Source organism: Manis javanica, chromosome 1 (assembly GCF_040802235.1).
Source record: "Manis javanica isolate MJ-LG chromosome 1, MJ_LKY, whole genome shotgun sequence".
NCBI classification, from domain to species: domain Eukaryota; kingdom Metazoa; phylum Chordata; class Mammalia; order Pholidota; family Manidae; genus Manis; species Manis javanica.
Window position 1 is genome coordinate 2,420,677 of NC_133156.1, and position 25,943 is coordinate 2,446,619.

Below are 25,943 nucleotides of genomic sequence, written 5' to 3' on the forward strand. Positions count from 1 at the left end.
AAAAGCAGCTAATATTTATGGAGCCACTACTGTATGTGCCAGGCATTGGATTAAGTGCTTTATATGGATTACTTAATAATATATCTAATATTATTAAATCTCTTAAATTTGTCTTTTCCATTCCTCGCCATTGACTTAGTTATTTTATTTGGAGTATTACAGCACCTTGTATTACTCTCTTTGTTCAAACCCTGCAGGTTATATGTCAGACTTTGTGGCATGGTGTTGTAAAGGAACCTCCATGACCTGTCCCTTCCTATTTCCAACCTCATTTCCCACCAGTTCTGCCTCCAGTTATAGTGAGGCCACTTATGTTTCCCTGAAATGTGCTATGATCTCCTTTTCATTTGCATATATTTTTTGTTTCTTGTGTACAGATTTTCCCTTACCTCTGTTTCCTTTCTCCATTTTGGTGACCTCATCCTCAGAGGGTGGGCCTCCAGTGGCACCTCCTCTGTGAAGCCCTCTGTTTGCACAAACCACCAAGCACAGTTGATTCTTTATTTGTGCCACCACTGTCCCAAATGCATATAGTGGTATCATACCCCTTGATATATTATGATTACTTTTCTTTTTAAAATCTTCTAATTGTTTGAATAGTTTATCCATTCACATGGTTTGATTTTCAGTAAGTATAAACAGGTAGACAGTAAAATGTCTCTCAGCCTATTGCCTGTCCACTTAGTTCTCTCAAGGAAAAAAAAGTAGTCACTGTTTATTTTCTTACTGATCCTTCCAGAAATTTTTATTTATGTGAAAGTGAATACAAATATATTATTCCCCCTTTTATAGTATTGACAGCACACAGTAAGTACTGTTCTATAATTTGCTATATTTAAGAATATAATAATTTTTAAATGGTTTTAAATCTGTCTCCCCAGCTGGACTGAAGTTAAGAGAGGATCTATTATTCGTCCTTGTATCCCTAATGCTTAGCACTTTGCTTCTCATAGAAGACATTAATATGAATGAATGAAGGGACTGACTAATTAATTAACTAAAATATTTATTACAGAAGAATATGTGCAGAATTCTTTAATACACTTGAATTTTTGTTGTATTTTTAAGCTGTAACTGTTTCACCAGGCTTGAACAATGTGATTTTAGTATTGATTGAACCTTATGTTGAGAATAGAATGTATTAATGTATTACTTCTAGAATTTTATAAGTTTTTGATTACTCTTTAAGACATGAATTTGCTGTAGGGAATCCAGTAATTCATTCCATAAATTCTCATTGATTGTGTTCCATATACCAGACACCATGATAGATTGAGGAGAGGACATGATCAAGAAAGTATTCCTTTTATTTTTGTTCCCCCCCCCCAGGGTGGTGGAGGTAGAAAGGAATGTGATAAAAAAAAAAGTATGGAGAGCGAAGGTTAGCTTTTTCAGGTAGTGAGGCCACCTGAAATAGTAGGGTTAAAAGTAAGGACAGGTGGTATTAAGTTTGAAGGTAGAACAGAGAGTATCGCCAAAGTTTAAAACTTGATGGGTCTCTCTTTACCATGGCAAAAAAGAAACTGGGCCATGGAGAATGGGAAAGAGAAGCACTTGATGAAATAATTTTGATTGATGGGTCAGTATTGTCATAAGAAACTTCTTAAGGTATATCAAGTTTGCCACTTCCAGAATGGTCACAATCCTTGAACTATCAACTGAATTGATTATTTGCTTCATTATATTTTCCGTCTAGAAAGCTTCTTGTCACATGTATGCTTTTTAAGTTTCTAGATTTATTATGTAATAATCTCACCAGAAGAGTTGAAGGTGCTGTATAATAATTGTTTTGAATTCTAAGTACTTCATAGGTATGAATTTCCAGAATCTTAGTAAAAGAATACTGAACAGAGGAAAAATTAAACAGGAAGAAAAGGAGTAAAATTTATTTTTCAAAAGTTGTTTACTTTGAATATAAATACCAGAGAATTTCCTGTATCAAGGAGTGCAGCTTTAGCTATGACTCTTTTGGGGTCACTGAGACAGATGGCACAAGGTAGTTCATTGCATTATACCAAATTTGATATCTTAATCCCTAAGGTGATAAATGAGCCTTTCTAAATCTAAAGTAATGATTCTCTATAAGAAGAGTTGTATGTACTTGTAGGGCACATTAAGAGTTTTAATGCTTATTATTATTACTATATAAGGAAGTGTACACATTATAAATATTAAGCATTAGTACAAAATCTTAATATCCCCTGGGAGAATGCCTAATTAAAATAGCCCAAGTCCTGCAGTGAAGTATATGATGAATGTGGGAAAGAATACTTGGGAAAGAATTTTTTTTTCATGATGTAACACAGTTATCAGCATTATAGGGAAAATTATGTAAGATGATCCCTGCCACCTTTTTCTCCCCTTGTAGGCGTCTAACCAAGGAAAACGTGAAGCCTTCTGGAAGACAAATTGGAAAGTTGAGCCACAGCAATCCAACCATTTTGTTTGATTATGTACGTTTTGAGGTTAACATTATTTTAAGGGACCTTTCTGTTTGTTATCTTTAAATCAGCACAGGTGTAAATGAAATAATGTAGTTTTTTAAATGTGTGGTAGTCTTGGAGTGGAACCTTTAGCAAATGGTTATTTCAGAAACGAAACTTAATATGCAATATATTTAATACATTGATATATTTTTCTAGTAATACGTAACAATGCTACTGTTTTAAACACTCTGTCATTTTGATTTATTGAAACATAGTAAAGAGATGGATTAGTTGTTGATTTAGTTATTAGAAACATCTGAATAACATTTCATTGTGATTCAGATATAACACTTTCATATTTAGAGATCTCTAAAACATTTAGCATGAAAGTAGCCTCTGTAATTCCAAAATTCAAGTTTAGATGCCCTGGAATTATTTGCTAATTGGAAAATACAGCCTAACAAAGTATTTTCTAAGTAAATGGTAGAATAGTAGGTTGTATATAAATACAAAATGGAAGGAAACAAATTTTAAGCATTATTTCTTTAGAAAAATAAAAAGTGTAGCCATTATTTAGATAGCACCAAGTTCTCGTTTAATTAGTTAACGCCATCTATTCTTTGTTGCTGTCTTCCAGATCTTGTCACAAATACAAAAGTATGATAACTTAATAACACCTGTAGTAGATTCATTGAAATATCTCACTTCGTTGAATTATGATGTCTTGGCCTGTATCCTTTTGAGTGAAGTGATGCATACATTTCATGTTTCATAGGTGTTAATGGTGAACATTTTATTTTCATTCTGAGTTCCTTTAGAAACCATTTGCATATGATTCTGTTGGCTGATCTGAAGGTTGGCCAATCGTGAGTGAGTGGGTGACTGGGTGAGTGGGTGAGTGGGTGAGTGAGTGAGTGAGTGAGTGAATGAGTGAGTGAGTGAGTGAGTGAGTGAGTGCATTATATAGAGAGACACGGTGTTAAGTTTACTATAAACATCTTGAAATAGGTGGCATCTGCCTTGCTTGCTGAGAGATGGAAAAGAAGCTCAAAAAGAAAAGTTGGTACTACAGTGTGTGTATTTTTAAATAATTCGTAATAACTTGAAGCTTAGTTTTTCCCAAGATGCAGCATTTGTTGTTGTTTTAAGAGTCTTTGTTAGAGAAATAGTGACTAAAAATTATTTCTTAATGTATGAAAGATTGTATCATTGAAGCTCTAGCTAATCCAGAAAAGGAGAAAATGAAACACGATGATGCAACCATCTCAAGCTGGCTTCAGAGTAAGTATTTTTACTTTTCCGAGGATGAAATTTTCATCTGTCGTGACTACCATTCGATGTATTTTATTACCTGTACTAAGGACCTACTTGTCAAGAGCTCTTTAGAACATCTAGCCACTTGATTTCTACTGAATGTCCAAGTCCTTGGCTGTGTAAGGAGGTTTATATGTTATGTACTTCCCAACTCAAGAGGCTGGTATTGGCTGTGGTAGTATTTGGATAAGCATTGGTAGGGGGAGAAGAAAATTCCCTTCTGGTCTGTTATTTTAGAGGAATTAATCTTAAAGGAATGATTATCTTTACCATCCTGAAGTTCCATTCATCTTAAAAGAAATAAAAAATTTCTCTTGCTTAACAAAAGACCTAGTCTTGTTTTATATATATTTTATTTCTTGTACCTTAGCAGCTAGTTCACTTTTCTTTCAACCTACTGTGTCTGATAGCTGAATCTTGCAATAGATCCTCATTGCCCTTTAGAATCTGAAGTCTGTAGAAGTCATACGAGTAAGTTCTTTCAGAGTTGGGTCCTTACTCACTGTACTAGCCTCGTCTTTTGCCTCTTCCCTAATATTCTAGGTTCCATTAATACTGAACTACTTGCACTTTGCGTGCCCTTCTGCACGTGTTATTCCCTCTACTTGGGATACTCTTCTGTGCCCACTCATCTCCTCCACCACATCTCTACTTGCTCATTTGATTTCAGTTTAGAGGTCAGTTTCCTTGGAACTCTCCCTGTTAATGCTCCCACCAGAAGTCAGTATTAGGTGTCCCTCTTCTGTACTCCCATGGAATCTTTTATTTGTCATAGTGATTTCAGTTTACTTTTCTGTGTCCCTCACTAGACTGTAGAATCCTTGAGGGTAGGACCTAGGTTTGTTCATTATTTAGGTGCTCAGCAAACACTTGTTGCAAGGCTGTGGATTACTTGACTTGACTCAGATCTCCTCCTCTTGTCTTGACTGGGGTTTTCTCACTGTTCAGTGATGATGGACTGTTGGCTAAAATTGGTCTTTGCTTCTTGCTCTGGCAATGCTTCACCTGTTTGCTTGCCTCTCCACAGCTAGTAGCATGTTCCCAGATAAAAAAGATTTTTGTGTGTGTATGACTCAAACGTTTGAGAGGTGGGTGTTTTGTTGATCATTCAGCTCTATGGAGCGATCTGCAAGATTTTGTAGTGGCCTATCATAAGCCCTGGAATCAGGCCAGATAGGTTTGAATCACTTTTCCATCCCATACCAACTGTGTGACCATGAACAAGTTGCCCAAATTTTCCTCACTGATAGGTTTGTACCAACCTGAGATGATTATTGCAAAGATTAAATGAGATAATTAACAAAGGGCTTAGTACAGTGCTTGGCATATGTATGTATGTTCAATAAATATTAGCTATTATTATAAAATTCCATTCAATGGCATTAGCAATACAGTTATTCCAGCCTCATTTTGTTTTAGAAATTGAGTTAGCTGAAGAAATCACACACTTAGTATGGTGTTTTTTTGTTTTATGAACTGTTTTTAAAAAGCCCTATTTTTTAATTTCATATAGGTCTGGCTAGTTTCTGTGGTGCGGTTTTTCATAAATACCCAATTGATCTTGCTGGTCTTCTTCAATATGTGGCTAATCAGCTAAAGGCGGGCAAAAGGTATTCTTAGCAAATTATATGTAAATGAAATTAAGTAATTTGAGTTCTTCTGGTGGTATTACTGGGATATTGAGATTCCTATTATCCTGAAAATGTATTTGTTACAGTCTTATTAGAATAGTTGCTCACTTATATTGAATTCTGTAACTAAAACTTTAATTTAATACATAAACTTTTTTTTTACAGAAAGAAATGTAATATTTGGCTACATATGTGATTAAAAAGACTAACTTATTTTGACTACCTGTTAGGCTTTTGAATAAATAGTATAGTGTATTGTAAATCCTCTTAAGACAAAACATATTGTACTATTGATTATTGCTACTGGGCAGTAATTGACCTTTACATTAAGCATTTGGTTAAGGACATGTTTATTTTGCAGGTATGGTAACTTTAAGACACTATTAATTATTGACCTTGAACTTTAGAGATATGTAAAGCTTACATACCTTCTGGACAGTGTCCTATTTTCTTTGTAAATGCTGAGGTGTAATATTTTATTCTGGACCAATACCAGTGCTTAAAGTTTGCATTAGTATGTAAGGGAATTAAACCTCATCAGCAGTAGACTGACTAGAATCAAGGAACTGAAAATTGTTTCCAAAAGCTTTCTGGTAGAAAATGAAAAAATTTATAAAGCTATCTGGTGTTCCAAAGAAGTATTACCTAAGTAATTCTTGACAGATTATTATTTTGGTTTAGGGAAAACCTTTAAAAAAAAGTACTATTTAGATTCAGGATTTTATCAGCATGTCATTCATACTGTGCCCATCTAGTGATCATTCCTATATACTCTATTTACTCTTTGTAGGCCAGGAGAACATGTTATTTGTAAGTCTGTAACTCGGTACTGTGAGTATAGCTTTTGTGACCATCTAATTAAAAGATAGTTTAAAGAAGAATTAAAATATTTCATTGGTACTTGTTACATTCTAATTTGCATGAGGGCCCTCTTGTTTTCAAAAATCATGTTAAGGGAAGTCAAGTCAAGTTGCAAGAGAAAACAATAAGAATCTTAGAAAATTCTTCCTTTGTCTATTTAAACTTGCATCTTGGGTATGTGTAGCTTTCCCTTTGGAAAGACATCTATATTGGTTTTGTAGGAAAGAATGTTTTCATTTTATCTTCATTACTTAACTAATTAAAGATCTTGGAAGTTATAAGGTGTTATATCTGTTGAAAGTCCTAAGCTTTGGGAATTAAAATGCATAATTGTCAATACAGTAATGGATGTGGTTAAGGCTGACCACCAAACTTCCAGCTTAGGCTCAAATACCACAACTTGATACTTTTGTTTCCTTCCTTTTTTCCTTTCTCCTCTCCTTCCCTCCCTCCATTCTTTCCAAGTGTGTGATTATTTAGAGTTGGCTGTAACCAACAAAAGAATACATATTGGCCATCCTGTATTGGAGGATTAAAAAATGCTATGAGACATTACTGGGTCAACTGATAAAAATGAAATAGGAACTGTAGGTTAGATAAAAGTATTGTGTCAGTGTTAGATTTACTAAGTTGGTAACTATGTTGTGGTTATATAAGAGAATACCTGTGTTCTTAGGAAACACATTCTTAGGAATTTTAGGGGTAGAATGTACCCCTATGTGATGTTGCTAAGTAAGTAAGGTATTCGCAGGTGGTTCAAAAAATTGTGTGTGTGTGTGTATAGAGAGAGGGAGGAAGAGAGAACAAAAAATGATAAAAGTAAAAGTGTTAATAGGTGAAATTGGGGTAAAGGGTGTATCAGTATGCTTTGCACTGTTATTATCTTTACATCTTATCTGTAAGTTTGAAATTAGTTCCAAGTAAAAAGTTGAGCATAAACACATTACATGCCCCAAGTATTTTTCAGTGTAGTTCTAGGAGTGCAGTTTTTCCTTAAAAACTGCTTCAGCCCCTCACCCCTATATTTGTGTGCAAAAATTTAGGGATTTTCAGTATGTTAATCACAATATATTCTTACTTTTATGTTTGAAGTTTCAACTATAAACTGTTTCTTATTTTTCTAAATAGTTTTGACCTGCTTATATTGAAAGAAGTGGTACAGAAAATGGCAGGAATAGAAATTACAGAGGAAATGACAATGGAGCAACTAGAGGCCTTGACTGGTGGAGAGCAGCTAAAAGCTGAGGTGAGAGTTTCTATTTTTGTTTATTGACTTTTTAAATTCAAAGTGTGTGCATATTCTCACAGTGAAGAATCCAAATACGCAAGTATAGAAAACCAAACAAAACCATAGTACCCTTCTCTCATAGCCACCCCCACCTCCCCTTAAAAATTGAGGTAAACTGGTTGTTTTAATTTTTTTTTAAGCTGAAGCAAAGTATAAAAGACAGTAATAGATATGTAAGAGAAATAAATACCAGCTTCTGTGGTCCTTGATTTCTTAACTGGCATAAATCTGAACATAGTTATTCTGTTGTTGAATCTGCTCCACTTGGAATAAAGAATATTCCTTCTCCTTTGTAAGGGACTGCAAGGTATAAAATGGAGAATATGCAGAGGTTTTAATTCAGTTATCAGTTATCTTTCAGCCACTGACTATAATCAGTAACACTGTCACTGAAATAAATTTGTGAAGAAAGGGAAGGAATGTTGCAAGTATATGAGTTCTTAATCTTCCTGAACTGAATTGTAACTGAACGTTTTCTTTTTTCTGTCTTCAAACCAGATGGCCTGTGTTATGTACTGTATGCTGGTAAATTTTGTCTTCTTTTGTGCAGGGTGGCTATTTTGGCCAGATCAGAAACACTAAAAAATCCTCCCAGAGACTGAAGGATGCACTATTGGACCACGACCTTGCTCTTCCTCTGTATTTGCTTATGGCTCAGCAGAGAAATGGGGTCAACTTTCAGGAAGGTGGAGAGAAACATTTGAAACCTGTGGGAAAGCTCTATGATCAGGCAAGTTAAAGTGGCTTTTGTATTTATGTGGATTTTTAAAAACCCTAATACGGGAAAATATGGAATGTTATATAATTTGAAAAATGCCATTTTGCACATCATATGAATGTGAAGCAGATCTAATGTAAAATAGATATTTTGAAATATAGGGGCTATTTGTGCAAATTATGTTTAAGAGATGGCCCTTGGATAAGGTTTATATATATATATATCACACACACATATATATATATCACATATATATATATATATCACACACATATATATATATGTATGTATGTATGTATGTATGTATGTATAAGGTTTTCAGTCAAGCAGATAACTTCAAGTTGTTTGCTTTCATATCTTACCTGATTTCTGGAAGTCTGACATTTCAATCACAACAAAGTAGATGTGATCCTAATAAAATATAGTTCTGCATACTAAGCACCAAAACCTATGATTAGCCTACAAGGTGTGTTTTTAATCACCGACAGTATTCCAAGAGAAAAAAAGATCCACATGTATTTTATAACGTTTTCATCTATCAAGGACAGTAGAATTGACTTCTGTATACATAAAATTGTTGTATGTGATTTAGGTAAATATATTCTGCTACTAAAAGTGGTCAAGAATAGTTTGGAACTTGAGATCTTGTTGACTGTTAAAGCCTTAGATTAGTCAACTTTTCGGGGCCTTGGTGTTTATTTTCTTTGTAATTTGATTATGTTTGTAGATTGTCTCTAAAGTTCTTTCAAGTTGGAAACTTTGAATTTGTGCTTGTTAACCAAAATACTGTTAAAATGACATATCTTAATCGTTTTGGAAAATGTTTACTTTGGTTTTGTAAAAACCAGTAGCATTTGTCTTTTGTCTTTTTTTAAATTTAGTGTCATGATGCCCTGATGCAATTTGGTGGGTTTTTAGCAACTCATCTAAGCACAGAAGATTACATAAAGCGAGTGCCTTCAATTGATGTGCTCTGTAATGAATTTCATACACCCTACGATGCAGCATTTTGCCTGTCTAGGCCAATGTATGCACAGCACATTTCGGTAAGATAAATACTCTCTGCTGCCATTCAAGAATGACTCCAAATTATTTCTTACCTGTTTTATTTGTAAATGCATTTTAGCCTGACATAGATGTAGATCGTGTCTCTTGGAGTTACTCTTTGTTAATACTCAGCTCTGAGCAGTATACAATGAGAATGCCCCTTTAAGAAAATAAGCCTTACTTTTTGTGTGATTTTACTGTTGCTGCATCACCAGTTATCAGGTTGATGTCTTATGGACCCTCTAGAACTATAGCTCTCAAACATTAGTGTAGATGAAAATTACCAGGGAAGCATCTTAAAAACTCAATCCCATGTTCCCAAATTGTAATTTAGTAACTTGAATAGTACCCGGGGGAATTTGTTTGTTTGCTGTTTGTTTTTTTAACAAGCACTAGATCATTCTAACTCAGGCAAATGTGGTACATTATTGAGAAACACTCCAGTTGAATGCAGAGCCCTGTTCCTTCACTGATAATATCTTGTCAGATAACTGACTTGTTGATATGCAGAGTGCTTTGAAAGTCATAAAGACAGATGGACAGAAAGGCATAACCACCGCAAGTACTCTAAAATCTCTTGCAACCTCAGTGGCATAATCCCTGGGAAAGGTGTATTCCTGGTTCTTGTTTTATTTATCTTCATCTAAATGAAATAACAACAGAAGTAAACTAGAGCCTTCCTAGCAGGATAGCCCAGTAGTGACTGTATTGAAATTCAAGTAAGGATGTGGGCGCAAGGAGACAGCCTGCCCTCTCCTCTGCTCCTCTATGCCGCCTGCATGCTTTCCTGCAAAGCAGTGACCACTAATGGTGAGTCACTCTTCCTTTTGCCTTGGGCCGCGGTCAGTGCTCATGTGGAAACTGTGATACTTCCCCACTCTGACTGGAGCCCCAGCGGACTCTTCACTTTTGTACAGGCTTGGATTCTTCCCCTTCTGTTTTATTTGTTGTTTTAAAGTCTGTAACTGTATGGTTTGGGGAAAGATCTCGGTCTTTTCTCTTAAACTAGGATTCCATGTTTGTTCCCAGTAGGAATACAGGGCTGTGCGGTAGAAGTGTGGGGAAAAAAGGCACTGACAAATTCTGGGTTCTCATTGATGAGGCAATCAGCTGTCGGCTATTAGTATTTACATATCCACTGCTGCAGTCTCACACTTCCCTTTAAGAATGAACTAAATGCTAATTGATTTAATTATCACTTTAGCATTGTGCAGCAATTCTGTGCTATACTCTTTAGGGGAAGGGGATAAGGCCTCCTCTTCCTCTTAGAATTTCTCAATCCGAAAAATGGTATGCTCTCTTTGCATAGTTATACCCTGTGTTGTTGCTCCCCCCTTCCCCCAAGTAGATCAGTTTCAGCTATACAACAAGGGACCTGATTGCTTGAAGGAGTGAGGTTGGAGGATTGCTTCATGGCAGGAATTCTGCCCTGCCCTGTGCTATTCTGAGAAGTGAACACACTAATCTGTGATAGTGAACACTTTGGCTGCCTGAGGTTGGCTGAACTTTTCCAGGTCAAAAAATGGAGCCAGTCATTCATACCAGTAGCTACCTTTTCTGTAGCCTGTGTAAAATACTGTGTCTTTGTCATTTAAGAATGACAAAAATCTAAACAATAAATGGCATTTGCCTGTCAGGGTTGAGGAGGAAAACAACTATACAGAGGTGGCTATATAGCTAAGTCAGAGATAAGTCTGTTCCCCATTGGCTATATTCTGTCTTCTGGAAAGGGAGTTAGTTCTTGGCAACCTTGGCTGCACTTTGGAGGAGTATCCAACCTCCTGGGGATCCTTGCTTTTGCTTCTTGAGTGAAAGCCTGTCTTGTAAAGCCTTTGATGAGAGAATGCGTATTGGAGGACTGCAAAGTCCCTTCCATAAATTGACTACCGATTTCTCCCCTGAAAACAATTCAGCTGACCAAACACTGCTCAGAATATTGGGCCAGGAAGAGCTTTCTGAATAGTAATTAGAAGTACGGCAATAATTGTGGGTATCAGTTCTATTCCATAGATCTAGTGTCCCAGTGCCTTGAGCTCTAGAGCTGTTATGCCTCTCCACTTGACTGAAGATGTGAGCCTGAAGAGGGAGTTAAACTGACTTTAGACAAATACTCATCATAGGTAAATATGAAGCATAGCTATCTTTTCTGATCAAAACTGTTGTTGTTTTTTTAACAAGATAGGGACTAGGGGAGTACCTAGTAACAAGTCACAGACTTAGAAGAGGATTGGGGAGATGGGCTATCCTATAACCCTCTCATTCCTATAACCTAATTTTCATCTATAATTATTGAGACTCACCTTGCAATGTGGGTCTGAAAAAAAGGCTCTCCCCCAGTTCATATTCTAGATCTTGTCTAAGTCAGGTAGCTAAGTTATCTTGTGCAGGTTGTTTCAACCCTATACTATGTTTTATTAGAACCTTAGATTATATCATTCTGCTCACATAGATTCATTATGATTTACTCTTGATAGTACCCACCCTCAAAATTTTAAACCCTTTCTTATCCCAGCTGCTCTGCCCTTAGGTCTCTGTTATAATTGGGACCTCTCTCTTGTAAGTAATGTTCTTCATAGCTTTGTCACCTGTGTAGTCTCAGTAGTTAGCATATTTGGGACAAAGTTCCTAATCTGTGGCTTATGATAGCCTTACTTACTTATTTATCTTAAGGTATCATTGATATACACTCTTATGAGGATTTCACATGAAAAACAATGGTTACTACATTTACCCATATTATCAAGTCCCCCCCATACCCCAATGCAGTCACTATCCATGAGTGTAGTAAGAGCCACAGTGTCACTATTTGCCTTCTATGTGCTACACTTTCTCATGATCCCCCCCACACCATGTGTGCCAATCATAATACCCCTCAATCCTCTTCTCCTTCCCTGCCCACCTTCCCCACCCCCCACTTTGGTAACCACCAGTCCCTTCTTGGAGTTTGTTTGTCTGCTGCTGTTTTGTTCCTTTAGATTTTCTTTGTTGTTATACTCCACAAATGAGGGAAATCATTGGGTACTTGTCTTTCTCCACCTGGCTTATTTCACTGAGCATAATACCCTGTAGCTCCATCCATCTTGTTGCAAATGGTAGGATTTGTTTTCTTCTTATGGCTGAAGAGTATTCCATTGTGTATATGTTCCACCTCTTCTTCATCCATCTACTGATGAACACTTTGGTTGCTTCCATATCTTGGCTATTGTAAGTAGTGTAAACATAGGGGTGCAGATGTCTTTTTGTATCTGAGAACTTGTTTTTTTTGGGTACATTCCTAGGAGTGGAATTCCTGGGTCAAATGGTTTGGGATTGATGGGGTTAATACATAATTCAAATAATGCAGAAATCAAATGTGTAAGGACACATAACCTGATTGGTTTTCCTACACAGTCTGTTGATGTGTAATCAAGGACTGAGTGATGAGAACCAAAGCAGTTCTCATGGCTCGGAGCCACCTTCACACAGTTTTGGTATTCTTGAGAAGTGTCACATCCTTGGGCTAGACTCAAGGCTGGAGAATGATGTTGGAGTTCATTGTAAGTTCATTTACTCAATAAATGTGAGGAGTGCCTTTTCGGCATTGCTCTTGAGCTGTTACGCCTTGAGTCCCCTGGCTGATCCTTTCAGGTCTTCGATATCTCATCTCGTCTTCTCCCTTATCTGTGGGTCAGAGGTGGGAAGGGGACTGACAAGTGGTGCCCAAACAGGGACGATTGAAACTCAGAACAGGGACAGTTGAAACTCAGAACAGAGACCATTGAAACTCAGAACAGTGACATTTGAAACCCAGAGTGGGGAAGCTCCACTCGGGCGACCCTTGAAAAGCAGAGCGAGCAGGCTTCGAAGACCGTGGATCTGGTAAGACTCCCAGGAAATTGCACATAGGGATAGGATCGAGACGTCAGGGACACTATAATGGGCCAAACTGAAAGTAAAACAGCTAAACCGGAGGATTATTTAAAATTGTTCCATGCCCTCCTAAGGACATCAGGAGTGAAACTTCTAAAAGAGATTTTGCTCAGTTTTATAAATATATTAAGAAACATTGTTATTGGTTGCCACCACGGGGAACCCTCAAACAGACTGGGCTAATATTATGAGAGATTTTTAAAAAGGATCACAGACAGGGAAACATTATCCCTGTGCCTGTTTGGGTGGATCAATAGTTCTTTAATAAAGAAAAACTGGCGTCCTTACACACATCAGTTTAAGAACATCATCAGCTAGATAGATTAGAATTTCCCACATGCCCATGGAATACCCTTGTATTTGTTATAAAAAAGAAGTCAGGAAATTGGAGACTCTTACATGACTTAAGACACAATAATGCAATTCTTAAACCTATGGGACCTTTACAACAAAGCCTCCCTTCTCTGACTGTGATTCCAAAAGACTGCAACATGGTTATAATTGATCTTACAGATTGTTTGTCTGTTTTTTTTTACAATTCCTTTTGCCATAACACATAGGGAAAAATTTGCTTTTACTGTCCCTTCTTTAAATTTACAGTCCCTTTCAGAAAGATTTCAATGGAAAAGGCTTCCTCAAGGAATGATAAAGAACCCCATAATTTGCCAAAATTATGTGCATAGGGCTCTTCAGCCTATCTGTAGGAAATGGCCCTCAGCTTATATCATTCATAATGTGGATAATATTCTCATAACTCTACATAAACATCTATCCCTTACTACTATTCTCAATGAGACCGAAGTTGAATGAAAACAATGGGGCTTATAAATAGCTCCTGATAAAATACAAATACAATACCCAATGAATTACTTGGGGAATAGAACTCAAGAAAATTCAATAATCCCTCAGAAAATTCAGATAAGGACATTGAAAGGAAAGGAGCGACACACAGCAGCAATTCACCGGAGAATTCCGCTTTATTAGGGAAAGGTGCTGGGTTATATAGGAAGGGGCATGGGGTGATTGTGGTGTTACTTCTACAGGTCTGGTGGCTGTTGGCTAGGTGCTGGGATTGGGAGGGGGGCGAGAGGTGATTGGGCTTCAGGTGGCGCCAGCAGGAACTGAGGACCCCGAAGAGAAGCCGGAAGTTCGCCATCTTACTGGTGGGGGCCCTTCATTCCCCCCTTTCTCCTCTATGGGGTTGTGGACGTTGCTTTCTCTCTGACTGCTTCCTGCTGAACAGGGGTGGAGAAGGGAGTGAGGGCTTGAGGATTGGGAGGAAAGGGTTGATAGGACTCTCCACAGTAAGGATGGGTAGATGTGGACTTCTTCAGGTTGGAAATCAATGAAGGTTCCCTGTAACCATAGGTCGAGGACTTGTTGATTCCAATGATGCCAAGAGGATATGGGTGTCAGGAGCCAGGCGTCTGCGGCCATTGTTTCTAGGAACAGTTTCCAGCGGAGAGAGGGGTCCATCTCAGCATGTGGTGAGGAGGTTATGTGAGGGTGAGGGATCTTCTGTGGCCAGAAGCTGGTAGTTCCTGAGTAAAAGCTGGTTGAAAGCTTGATTAGAGATTTTTCCGACTTGAGATTTGATGAACTTTATTATACAGGGTAAGAGGAGAGAGGCGAGAAGAATGATTATTATGGGGCCTGCAATGGGTCAGATCCAGGTGACGAGGGGTTTTGTTAGTATTGAAGAGAATGGGTTGGAATTGGAAGCAGAGTGGAGGCTGGTGGCAAGGTCGGTGAGTTTGGTGATGTCACTTTCTACAATGCCGGATTCGTTGATGTAATAGCAGCACTCTTCTTGAAGGAAGACGTAGGTGCCACCCTTCTCGGCTGTAAGCAGATCTAAGGCCCGCCGGTTTTGAAGGGTGACTTTAGCTAGCGAAGTGACCTGTCTTTGGAGAGAGGCTAGGGAATCGGCAGTGGATGTCAGGGCTCCCTCAAGTTTGGCGTTGAGATTTCTAACTGCCCATAGAGAGTGACCCAAGGCTCTTCTCGAAAACCCTGCCTCAATGGCTGAGGTGGTCAAAGAGATACCGACCATGATGGGAAGGAAAGCAGCCCTTTTTGTGCGTGAGGGCAAGGGAGGTTGGAGCTCAAGAAATTCTGCCATGCTGTAAAGTGTAAGCTGTGGGATTAGGGTGACGAGAATGCAGGGTGTATCGGATTTGGGAGGCAGTGAGTTGAAAAGACTGCCATTACACTAAAAGAAGTGTTCCGGTTGCGTAAAAGTCTTAGAGCCGGAGGTAGGGGTGTAGATAGAGAGGCAGTGAAGTGTGCTGGTGGGGGTGGAGTTGGGCTTACACAGTGGTGGATGGTGGGATTATCTGCATATTCTGGTTCTCATAGGGGTATGTCTGCCAGGGGGCAGAGGGGTTGTCCTTCTGCATGGAAGGAGTAGTTGGAAATATTAAGGGGCACGGCAGCCAGCAGTGGGCGCTGCAGTGATGCGCACAAGAAACAATTGGCGGTGTTAAGGGTGTGGTTGAGAAAGATGGTGGTGTCGTAAATGAGCTGTAACCAAGAGTAGGAGGAATGAGAAGATGAAGAGGCGCCGTCAAGAGTTTGGATAATGACTTTTTCAGAATGTCTGATATCTGATGCAACTTGAGAGATCTGGTAATGAGAGGGAACATACTTTCGAGAGATATGAAGGGTACCGTGGGGGGTTGAGGACCCCCCGTACTAAACTGAGGCTGTGACTCCAGCAGCCCATCGAGAGTCCCAGGGATCTGGGATTGATAAGGAGAATGAGCCGTTGGGATATTTCATGAAATGGTTGGAGGAGTAATACTGTGGGTACTGGGAGTTACCGATGTAGTGAATGGCATAAGACTAGTAGGGACATCTCCTGTAGGTGTCTGGCCATCACCTGCAATAGGCTTGTCTTTGGTCATAGAGGAAGCAGAGGTAGGGAGAATAAGGGTAGCTGCTAGTGAACACTTCAGTGGAGGGAGGAAAGTGGAGGTATAAAGGCTCAGAGCAGCCTTTCAGAGGGCAGTCTGATGTGGTAATGAGGGCAGTAACTTTTGTTTGATGCTGTGCATAAATCTGTCTGACTTTGAATCACCATACAAAGGAGGCTGGGGTGGTGGGGAAGACAATAGGAATGAGGGAAAAAAGCGAGAGAGCAGTAAAGGAGGAAAAAGTCATGATTCGGGTATGGATGGCAAAGGGGGTGAACAGGATTTTGGAGGAAAGAGGACAGTAAGGTCAGGAGTCTGGAGTAAGGGAGAGTCTGTAAACGTTTGTAGGTTAAGAGATCTTTTAGGTGATGTGGGGACAGAATGGTAAGGGGCGCCCTGAATGTCAGTTTATGAGCTTCTTTCTGCAAGAGCTGTCTAGCGGCTAATGCCCGTAGGCAGGGGGCCCATCCCTGAACTGTGGGGTCTAATTGCTTGAAGAGATAAGCTACTGGGGCAAAGGATATTGGCCTAGGACTCCTAGAGCTTGACTGGACCTGTCATGAATGTATAATGAGAAGGGTTTCGACAAATCAGTGAGATGGAGAGCTGGGGCTTCTACAAGGGCTCGACGGAGCTTAATGAAGGAGTGTCGGGGTGAGGAGGATAATGGTTCTTCAGGGGGGCCCTTGCTGAGGTCGTATAGGGGTCTTGCTAACAGGGAGAGGTTAGGGATCCAGGTTCTAAAATACTCAGCCAGGCTTAGAAAGGAAAGGATTTCTGTCTTGGTTTTGGGAACGGGCAGGTCAGAGAGAAGCCGTTTTCTGTCTAAGGTAATAGACTTTCTTTGTTGAGATAGGAGGAATCTGAGGTATGTGACAGAAGGGGAAGAGATTTGAGCTTTGACGGGAGATACTCGGTGACCTCTGGAAGCTAAAAGGTTAAGTAAAGAGGCAGTGTCAAGATGAGACTGTTCTCATGAGGGACTGCAGAGTAGAAGATCGTCCACGTATTGTAATAAGGTGGACTCAGAATGATCATGATTAAATTGTTTGAGGTCCTGAGCTAGGACCTGTCTAAAAATATGAGGACTATCTCGGAAGCCTTGTGGCAAAACTGTCCAAGTGAGTTGTTTAAAATGTTTTGTGTATGGGTCTGTCCAGGTGAAGATGAAAAAATCTTGGGAGGAGGGGTCTAGAGGGATAGAAAAATGCGTCCTTGAGATTTAGGACTGAGAAGTGGGATGCCAAGGCAGGGATCTGTGATAAAAGGGTGTATGGATTTGGAACTAAGGGATGGATAGGGACAACAGCCATGTTGATGAGGCGACGTTCTTGGATGAGGCGAAAAGATCCGTTGGTTTTTTAACAGCTAATATGGGGGTATTAAACGGGGAGTGAGTGGGTCTGAGGTAATTTTTGTTTAAGAGATCTTGAATGATGGATTGGAGGCCTATGAGGGCTGAAGTGGTTAGGGCATATTGGGCCTGACAGATATACTGAGAGGGGTCACGTAATTTGATAGAGGCAGGATGACATAGAGCTACGGAGGGGCTTGTAATGTCCCAAACTTTGGGATTTACAGGATGTATGAGGGCGGAACCAGAGCTTTCATTGGGTAGAGGGGGGTCGTTGGCTATGAGGGCTATCAGAAAAGGAGTACTGGGGGCTGTGGGAGTGGATATAGTTATGGAAACGTGGAGGAGGGAAAGGATGTCCCATCTTAGTAAAGGGATGGGACATCGGGGCATAACTAGGAAGGAGTGGGAGAAAGGTATGGGATTGTCTTGGATTGTGAATAAAAGGGGGGGGAGTTTAATGGGAAAATCTGTTTACTTCCTACCCCGACTACAGGAGTAATGGCAGGCATGGTAGGGCCCCGGTATTCTCGCAAGACTGAGAAGGTGGCTCTTGTATGTAGGAGGAAGGAGATGGGGCAACTGTCTACTATTAAAGTAACACTGAGCTCCTGTTTGGTGATGGAAATGGTCGGGCGAGAAGCCCCCGGGCCCCGTCAATCTTATTCTGCCAGCCCCACTAAGGCGGGCTTAGGATGGGGGTTGTTCATCCAGCCTCCCCTTCGGGTGGCTGGGCAATCAGACTCCCAGTGGCCCTTTTTGTGGCATCTGGGGCATGGGGTGGTAGGAGATCTGGGGGAGGGGCACGCCCTTGACCAATGTCATTCTTGTCTGCACGTGAAACAAGCTCCTGGGGGGCGCTTGTTTGTAGAAGGGTGCCCAGGTTGTGGTTTTATCAGCTGGGCTAACATTTGGAAATTGGCCTGATCAGCCTTTTATTTACGGCGTTCTCTCTCCTCCTCTCGGTTATGGAAGACTTTAAAGGCCACTGTTAGGATCTCAGTCTGTGGGGTAGTGGGGCCTTGTTCTAACTTTTTGAGTTTAGCTTTAATGTTGGGGTAGCTTTGAACTAGGAAGTATGTCATAAGGACATGTCTTCTGTTAGGTGTTTCTGGGTCTAGGCTGGTATACTGTAATAGGGCTTGAGTGAGTCTGTCTAAGCTACGTCCCAGAGGGGGGGGGGCGATAATTTTGGGAGGCTTTCGGGACCAAGTCTGAGTGGGACTGAAGGGTTCTGGCTCAGTCTGTGGGGGAGTGATGCGGTCCAGCCGCGCCGAGTCGAGCAAGTCTTGAAGTGCGGAAGGGGGGGCGAAGAAAATAAAGAAAGAAAGAAAGAACTGGGAGGGCTGACGCTCCCACGCGTCATCAGCCAGCAGCCCAGATGCTTACCTCTGCCGCTTCAGCTGGGCTTAGACTCACAACTCTGAGGTTAAGAGTCCCATGCTCTGCCAACTGAGCTACAGCAGGGCTCCTGTTAGTTACTTATTGAATTCATAAACAGAATGTTCTTTGTTTTCCATTCTTGCTACATTGGGGAGTAGGGGAAGGGCATAGCTAGAAGCAGGGGTGGTGTTTCTACACATCTTCAAGGTCTCCCTATTTTCAGAGTGAGGAGTCTTGGCTCGTCTTCGAGGACAAGATATGTTTTTGTGGACAGATTACTACTAAGGACTGCACCGGTTGTTCTCAAGCTTGTGCTTTCTCATGCTGCATTTGGGGAAGGTGCTTTCTTATTCTGCTTACAAATATGTGAGAAGACAAAGGCGGTCTCTAACAGGGGAGAAACAGGTGATGAGGGCAAAGACGGAGGAGGCCCCCGGGACATAGTTAAAGGGGGGCTGAAAGGCTCAGACTTAATCTGCAGGGGATGAAGGTGGAGGAGGTGAGATGGGGGAGGAGATGGTGGGGGAGGAAGGGAGAAAGGCTGTTGTAGGAGAAGAAGGGGAAGGGAGTGAATGGGAGGCTTCTGTGGGGGTGGGAGCTTGCAGGCTAGGAGAACTTGGGGGGGCGGGGGGGGAGGAGGAGGCAGAAAGCTTCGATATAGGGAATCTCCTTCCATTTTTTCAGGCGCTCACAGTAGTTAAAGAGATCGCGAGTGATGTTAGGATCAAGAGTTTCCCCTGTGGGCCATTGGTTGTTATTGTCTAGGGGGTATGTTGGCCAATCATGGGAGCAGTATTTACGGAGAAGTTTTGGTTTTATATCAGGTGTCAGGGAGAGGGTAGCCAGATGCTTAAGCAGGCATTCAAGAGGTGAACTTTCAGGGAGGGATGAGGAGGCTCCCATGGTTAAAGGACAGAGAAGGAGACAAACAGGGGAAGACAAATGGAAATCCTCGGACCGGAGGCAGACAGCAAGGAGACAAAGGGTGTTCCCGATGATCCTTGGTGGTCTGCGGAAACTCGTATACGAGTCGGAGTTTCTTAGGAAGTGTGGGTCGTCACTCAGACTTCCCTAAGAAGGCAGAGTGCGGGAGTCACGAGGTACCTAGCGCTAGGAGTTTTCGGCGGATGAAACGGATTTCTGTAGACAGAATGGAACGGAAGGACGAAGGGGGAAAAGGGAGCATTCTCATCCACAAAGAGTCACCTCGTGTATGGCTGTTGGAGGAGGGGCCTGAGGGTCTGCTGCAGCCGTGAAGGCCTGAGGCGGGGTTTATGGCTGTTAGAGGGGGCGCCTGAGGGTCTGCAGCAGCTGTGAAGGCCGGAGGCAGCAATTTATGGCTGTTGGGAGGGGGGCTTGAGGTCTGCTGCAGCCATGAAGGCCTGAGGCAGTGATTTATGGCTGTTGGAGGGGTCCTGAGGGTCTGCAGCAGCTGTGAAGACCAGAGGTGGCAATTTATGGCTGTTGGAGGGGGGCCTGAGGGTCTGCTGCAGCTGTGAAGGCCAGAGGCGGGAAGAGTTCCCTCCTCATCCCTGAGCGTCAGAGCTTTGCTGGACGATCATGGTCAATGGCACTGCGATAGCTCCGGGAAGAGTGGCCCTCCAGGGGGAAAACTTACCTAAAGGCCAGGGAGGAGTGGTGAGTGTGATGAGCCAGCACCGGAAAAAGAGGATGGGGGGAAGACGGGGCCCAGTTGGGGTGTCCCATCTCCCAGGTTTTGGCACCAATGAAAGGAAAGGAGCGACACACAGCAATTCACTGGAGAATTCCTCTTTATTAGGGAAAGGTGCTGGGTTATATAGGAATGGGCATGGGGTGATTGTGGTGTTACTTCTATGGGGCTGGTGGCTATTGGCTGGGTGCTGGGATGGGGAGGGGGGCAAGAGGTGATTGGGCTTCAGGTGGCGCCGGCGGGAACTGAGGGCCCCCCGCCCCCCCCAAAGAGAAGCCGGAAGTTCACCATCTTACTGGTGGGGTCCCTTCAGACATCTCATCTTAAAACTTTAAATGATTTTCAAAGATTATTAAGAGATATCAATTGGATCCAACCATTAATAAATATTCCTACTTATAAACTGCAACATCTCTTCAATACTTTGCAAAGACCCTCAGATCTTAATAGTCCTAGAGACTTAACCGTAAAAGCTGAAGAACTCAAGGAGGTAACACAACACATTCAAAAAGCTCAATTATTAAAAATTAACTTACACAAACCTTTACTCTTATTAATTTACCTTTATCCCCATTCAAAGCAGTCCTCTTATGCCTGCACCACTTTCTCCTGTATAATATAAATAGAGCCTGTAAAGTAATCAAGCTGAACCCTCAGACCAACATGTAAATAGCTCTATTCTATTAACTCCTTTCCTTAGAGGCAGTAGTCCTAGAGCTAAGCGTTTCCTTGTCTGCAGCCCCAGGGAAGAGAAACAAGCCCGTGACTCAGATCAAGACTCAAGCGGTGAAAAGTCACACAGTCCCTGCACTTATCAGACAGGCAGGGGCCTCTCAAGGAATGACTAAAGCTTGGGCAGAAAAAACTAGGAAAACTAACTGAGTGTAATTCTATCCCTAAACTCTAAAAAAGAAGTGTCTTATCTTCTGCACACAAACCTGGCCTCAATACAAACACTCTGATTAGAGAGGCTTGGCCCCTGAAAGAAGTATCCAATATAATGTTATGCAGCTAAATATATTTTGCCACAAGGAAAGAAAATAGTCAAAAGTCCCATGAACTACTACAGTATAAAACTAGTTTTCTAAATTCTTTTAGTGAAAATCTATTCTACTTATTAAGTTCATCATTATCTTTGAAAATTGGGAAGTCTCAAACTAGACTCCCTGTGATAAAAGAAATTTATCTTTTACAATACAGCCTGGTTTTAAATAACTGCTGCTAGAATTGTATTTGTATTTCATTTCCAGCCCCCTGGACACACACAGTCCCTATCAGTTCAGAGCCTTCATCGGCCGTTTCATTCGGGGGCCATCTAAACCTTAACCCAGTTATGTAAACTGCTCGCCCTTAGAGGGTATTCTTGAACACTGAAGTACTTTTAATCAAGTAAGCTAAAAATAAAGAAGGCAATTGAATATTAGTAACTCAAATCTTTGTGTCAGTTTGTCTGTGTATATAGTTTTATATGAAAAGTGTTGCTAACTGTAGTCATTACATCTCAGCCTGTATGTTTGTGTGTCTAAGTGTGTAAATAAAAAATGTTTTCTACCTCCAGATAGTACTAATAAAAATTGGTTTAAAAACAAACGCTTGTGAAAATTGGGCATTCTAAAACTTCCAGAAAACCTAATAAAAATATTAAGCATTAATGTTAATTTAAGTTTAACTGAAAAGGATATGTCCTTATAGTTATCAGCTGCCAAGGTTTACTTAAAGTCATTTAAGTTGATATTACCTGTTAAATATTTCAAGAAGATGCTTAAAGAAAAGCTTGACTTTGTCTAATGTTTAGTGAAAGTTTTATAAGTAGTCTGCGTGGTTGCTAAAAATAAGTAAACAGCGTAGCAAATGAACATCTTAATAATAATACTGTATTAATGTATAACAGTGTATATATCTGCAAACAGCCTGAGAATTTTTGTGGTAATCAAAATTCTTATAGCTTGCTAAGTTATATAGACATATTTTGTGCTTAATGAGAAATTGTGCTATAAGTCACATTTCTAAAAATCATAAAATATGTTCATAAACGTATCAATCTGTAGAATCCTGGTGCAGCAGTTTACAATGGTCTATTTTTTAGTGTTCACTGAAGGTTAAAGTACCAAATAGTTTTAAGTTCTAATGAAAACTATTTAATATAATAAGGAAAACATTTCTGTATGCTAAAGAATGTATGTTTTAATAAGAGAAGGTATAAAGAATAGAAATGCATTGTGTTGAAAAAGAAGATAACTATTCAAAAGTACAGCTGTTTGTTCTAAAAACAAACCCTAAATGTAAGAAAAAAATTGTAAAAGGTTTGTAAAAAATTAATATAGTCATGGTATGTGAAATTGAAGCAAATAAATCTTGATATCAAGTACACAGCAAAACTAGAATTTTTGTTAAAAGAACGAAAGTTTATTACTCTACCTTTAATGTTAAAAGATTGTAAAAAGTTTTCTGATTGTTTATTAAAACAGTTTCTTATGCTTAAAATCTCAATGAATTGTCTGAGTACTTAAGAAATGAGATCTTTATATTAAAAGGACTGTAAGCTAAGTGTTGTTAACAACTGTGTAACCTGTATTTGCTTTTAAGCCCTCTTATTATCATTCTAGTTAAATAACAAGTGGTATTTAATAACTATTTTTATTTAGGTAAATTCTATTTAGGCAATGTCTTAAAAACTTTTGACAGCTTTCCAACACCAAATTAAAAAAGTACTTTACCTCTAGTTAACTCTGATAGTTTCCAGAGGGCCTCTGGAACATGTCAGAGGAATTTCTTCTCCTCATCAAAGAAAATATTTGATTAATTTGGCTGATTTACCTGATGTATACTTACCTGGAAAGCACTGTCAAAAAGAATAGTGCTAAACTTTATTACTGAATGTTTTATGTTACAGAAAATATCACTCTTCCCCGTAAGATGCTTACTCCTGATGCCCAATTAAATTTACCTGTTAGCACTACTATAATTACTGACTGTGTATGTCTTAATTCTACTCATGTACCCTCTTACTGTAATTCTACAATCAATGTAAAATGGTCTTCTGGATATAGACTTCCAAATGGTTGGGTATTTTTGTGTGATGACAAAACTTATCAAGCCCTTTCTTCACACTGTTGAGGTGTTTGTGGTGTGGGACACATTCATCCTGCTCTAATAGACCATCCTGGATATAAGTGCAAGAGACTTTTCTGAGCTCTGCCACCTGATTGTGATGACAACTTGAAACTTACAGATCCTGCCGCTGCTGCAGTTGCAGCTGCATTCCTCCTGCTGGTTCCTGGACTTGTAGGAATGCAGAAAGATATCCAAGCTGGCCTGTACATACAGTAAAACAACCAATCTGACTGCTTCTATATTATCTGAACTCAACCAAGAACTAGAAGTACGAGTTGCAGTACTTCAGAATGATGCTACTATAGACTATCTATTGTTAAAAGAACATATGAGATGTGAACAGTTTCCAAGAATGTGTTGTTTCAATTTGTCTGATTTTTCTCAAATTATTCAAAATCAATTAGATGATATCCATCATATCATCAATAAATTCTCACAAATGCCTGAGTTATCTAACTAGTTTTCTTGGTTTCATTAGACATGGCTGATAATTGTAAGTCTACTTTCGTTTTGTATCTGTATTCCTGTTCTGTTAATGTGTGTATGCAAGTTAGTTAATATTTTTTTAAAACCTATACATGCTTATGTTACTCTACAAAAAGTCATGTCAAAGAAAAAACCAATCTCATATTCTCTTCCATCTGCTACTTCTATAGCTTTTTTTTTCCTTTCAAAATAGAGCGCTCTACTAGAATTCATGCCTTATACTTAAAATTGCTGTGCCTCATAATCCTTTTCACTGGCAAAGATGTCTTAAAGCAAGTGTTGGACATAAGCCACGGGGTATAAATCTGTAAAGAAGTGGAAAACTAACCTTTTGTCTCTCACTTACCAACTTTACATCTCCCTGTATGGCCCCAGAAGATGGCTGGCTGGCCAGAGACGGGTAAGATACCTCAAGGGAAGAACAACCTAAGACAGGCACAGTTGCAGGGAGGACATCAGGTGAGAAATTGGGGGCCAACAGAGGTAAGGCTTAGAACCTCACTCCCCCCAGTTTTGAGAGAAATCTTCTGTGCCCATGGATGTTCTGTTGCCCTTGCCTGGCTCAGATCAAAACACAGTCTATAGGTATAGACCTGCTCACCTGCGCCTACCTTGTAATTGCGCTATATTTATTTTCTGTCTTTACTCTCCTTTACGTAAGTTCAAAACATAGACTTTTATTTTATACTGTAGAATGTAGAGAACTGCACTGTCAGAAAAATCTTCCATTAGAAATTGTGTACTTATTATACTCCAATGTCTATGTACTACTTAAAAGAAAAAGGGGATATGTGGGATTGATGGTGTTAATACATAATTCAAGTAATGCAGAAATTCAATGTATAAGGACACATGGCTTGATTGGTTTTCCTACACACTCTATTGATGTGTAATCAAGGACTGAGTGATGAGAACCAAAGCAGTTCTCATTGCTCGAAGCCACCTTCACACAGTTTTGGTATCCTTGAGAAGCATCGCGTGCTTGGGCTAGACTCAAGGCTGGAGAATGATGTTGGAGTTCATTGTAAGTTCATTTACTCAATAAATATGAGGAGCGCCTTTTTGGCATTGCCCTTGAACTGTTACGCCTTGGGTCCCCTGGCTGGCCCTTTCAGGTCTTCGATATCTCATCTCATCTCCTCTCTCATCTGCATGTCAGAGGTGGGAAGGGGACTGACAAGTGGTATTTCTATTTTTAGTTTTTCAAGGAACCCCCATATTGCTTTCCACAATGGTTGAACTAGTTTACATTCCCACCAGCAGTGGAGAAGGGTTCCCCTTTCTCCGCATCCTCACCATCATTGGTTGTTCCTCATCTTTTCAATGTTGGCCATCCTAACTGGTGTGAGGTGATATCTCATTGTGGTTTTAAGTTGCATTTCCCTGATAATCAGTGATGTGGAGCATCTTTTCATGTGCCTGTTGGCCATCTGAATTTCTCCTTTGAAGAAGTTAAGTTGTTCATTTTTTATTTTGTTTCCCTTGCCCAAGGAGATGTGTTCAGGAAAAAGTGGCTCATGCTTATATTCAAGAGATTTTGGCCTCTGTTTTCTTCTAGGAGTTTTATGGTTTCATGACTTACATTCAGGTCTTTGATCCATTTTGAGTTTACTTTTGTGTATGAGGTTAGACAATAATCCAGTTTCATTCTCTTACAGATAGCCTTACTTTTTATAAGCATGTTTGTAAAGATCAGAAAACTCATGAGACCATTGTTTGGTTTTCATGATACAAGTAACATAAGATGTCATTAGTTTAAAAGCTGTGCCCAGCTTTTCATTTTTTTTCCATTTTTATGGATACTGACCTCTAAGCCTGCCTCGTA

At 40.0% G+C, this 25,943-nt stretch overlaps 1 protein-coding gene across 1 annotated transcript in view; it reads left to right on the plus strand.

The window, feature by feature from the left end:
- Positions 1 to 12,974, plus strand: part of LOC140848566 (THO complex subunit 2-like) — a 76,666-nt gene extending 63,692 nt beyond the window's left edge. Inside the window, 9 exon segments of the mRNA XM_073232789.1 lie at positions 2,369 to 2,453; positions 3,064 to 3,157; positions 3,627 to 3,707; positions 5,254 to 5,350; positions 7,361 to 7,478; positions 8,071 to 8,250; positions 9,120 to 9,265; positions 12,676 to 12,821; positions 12,913 to 12,974. Of these exon segments, the coding sequence (XP_073088890.1) occupies positions 2,369 to 2,453; positions 3,064 to 3,157; positions 3,627 to 3,707; positions 5,254 to 5,350; positions 7,361 to 7,478; positions 8,071 to 8,250; positions 9,120 to 9,265; positions 12,676 to 12,821; positions 12,913 to 12,974 (1,009 nt within the window).
- The last annotated feature ends 12,969 nt before the right edge of the window (positions 12,975 to 25,943 follow it).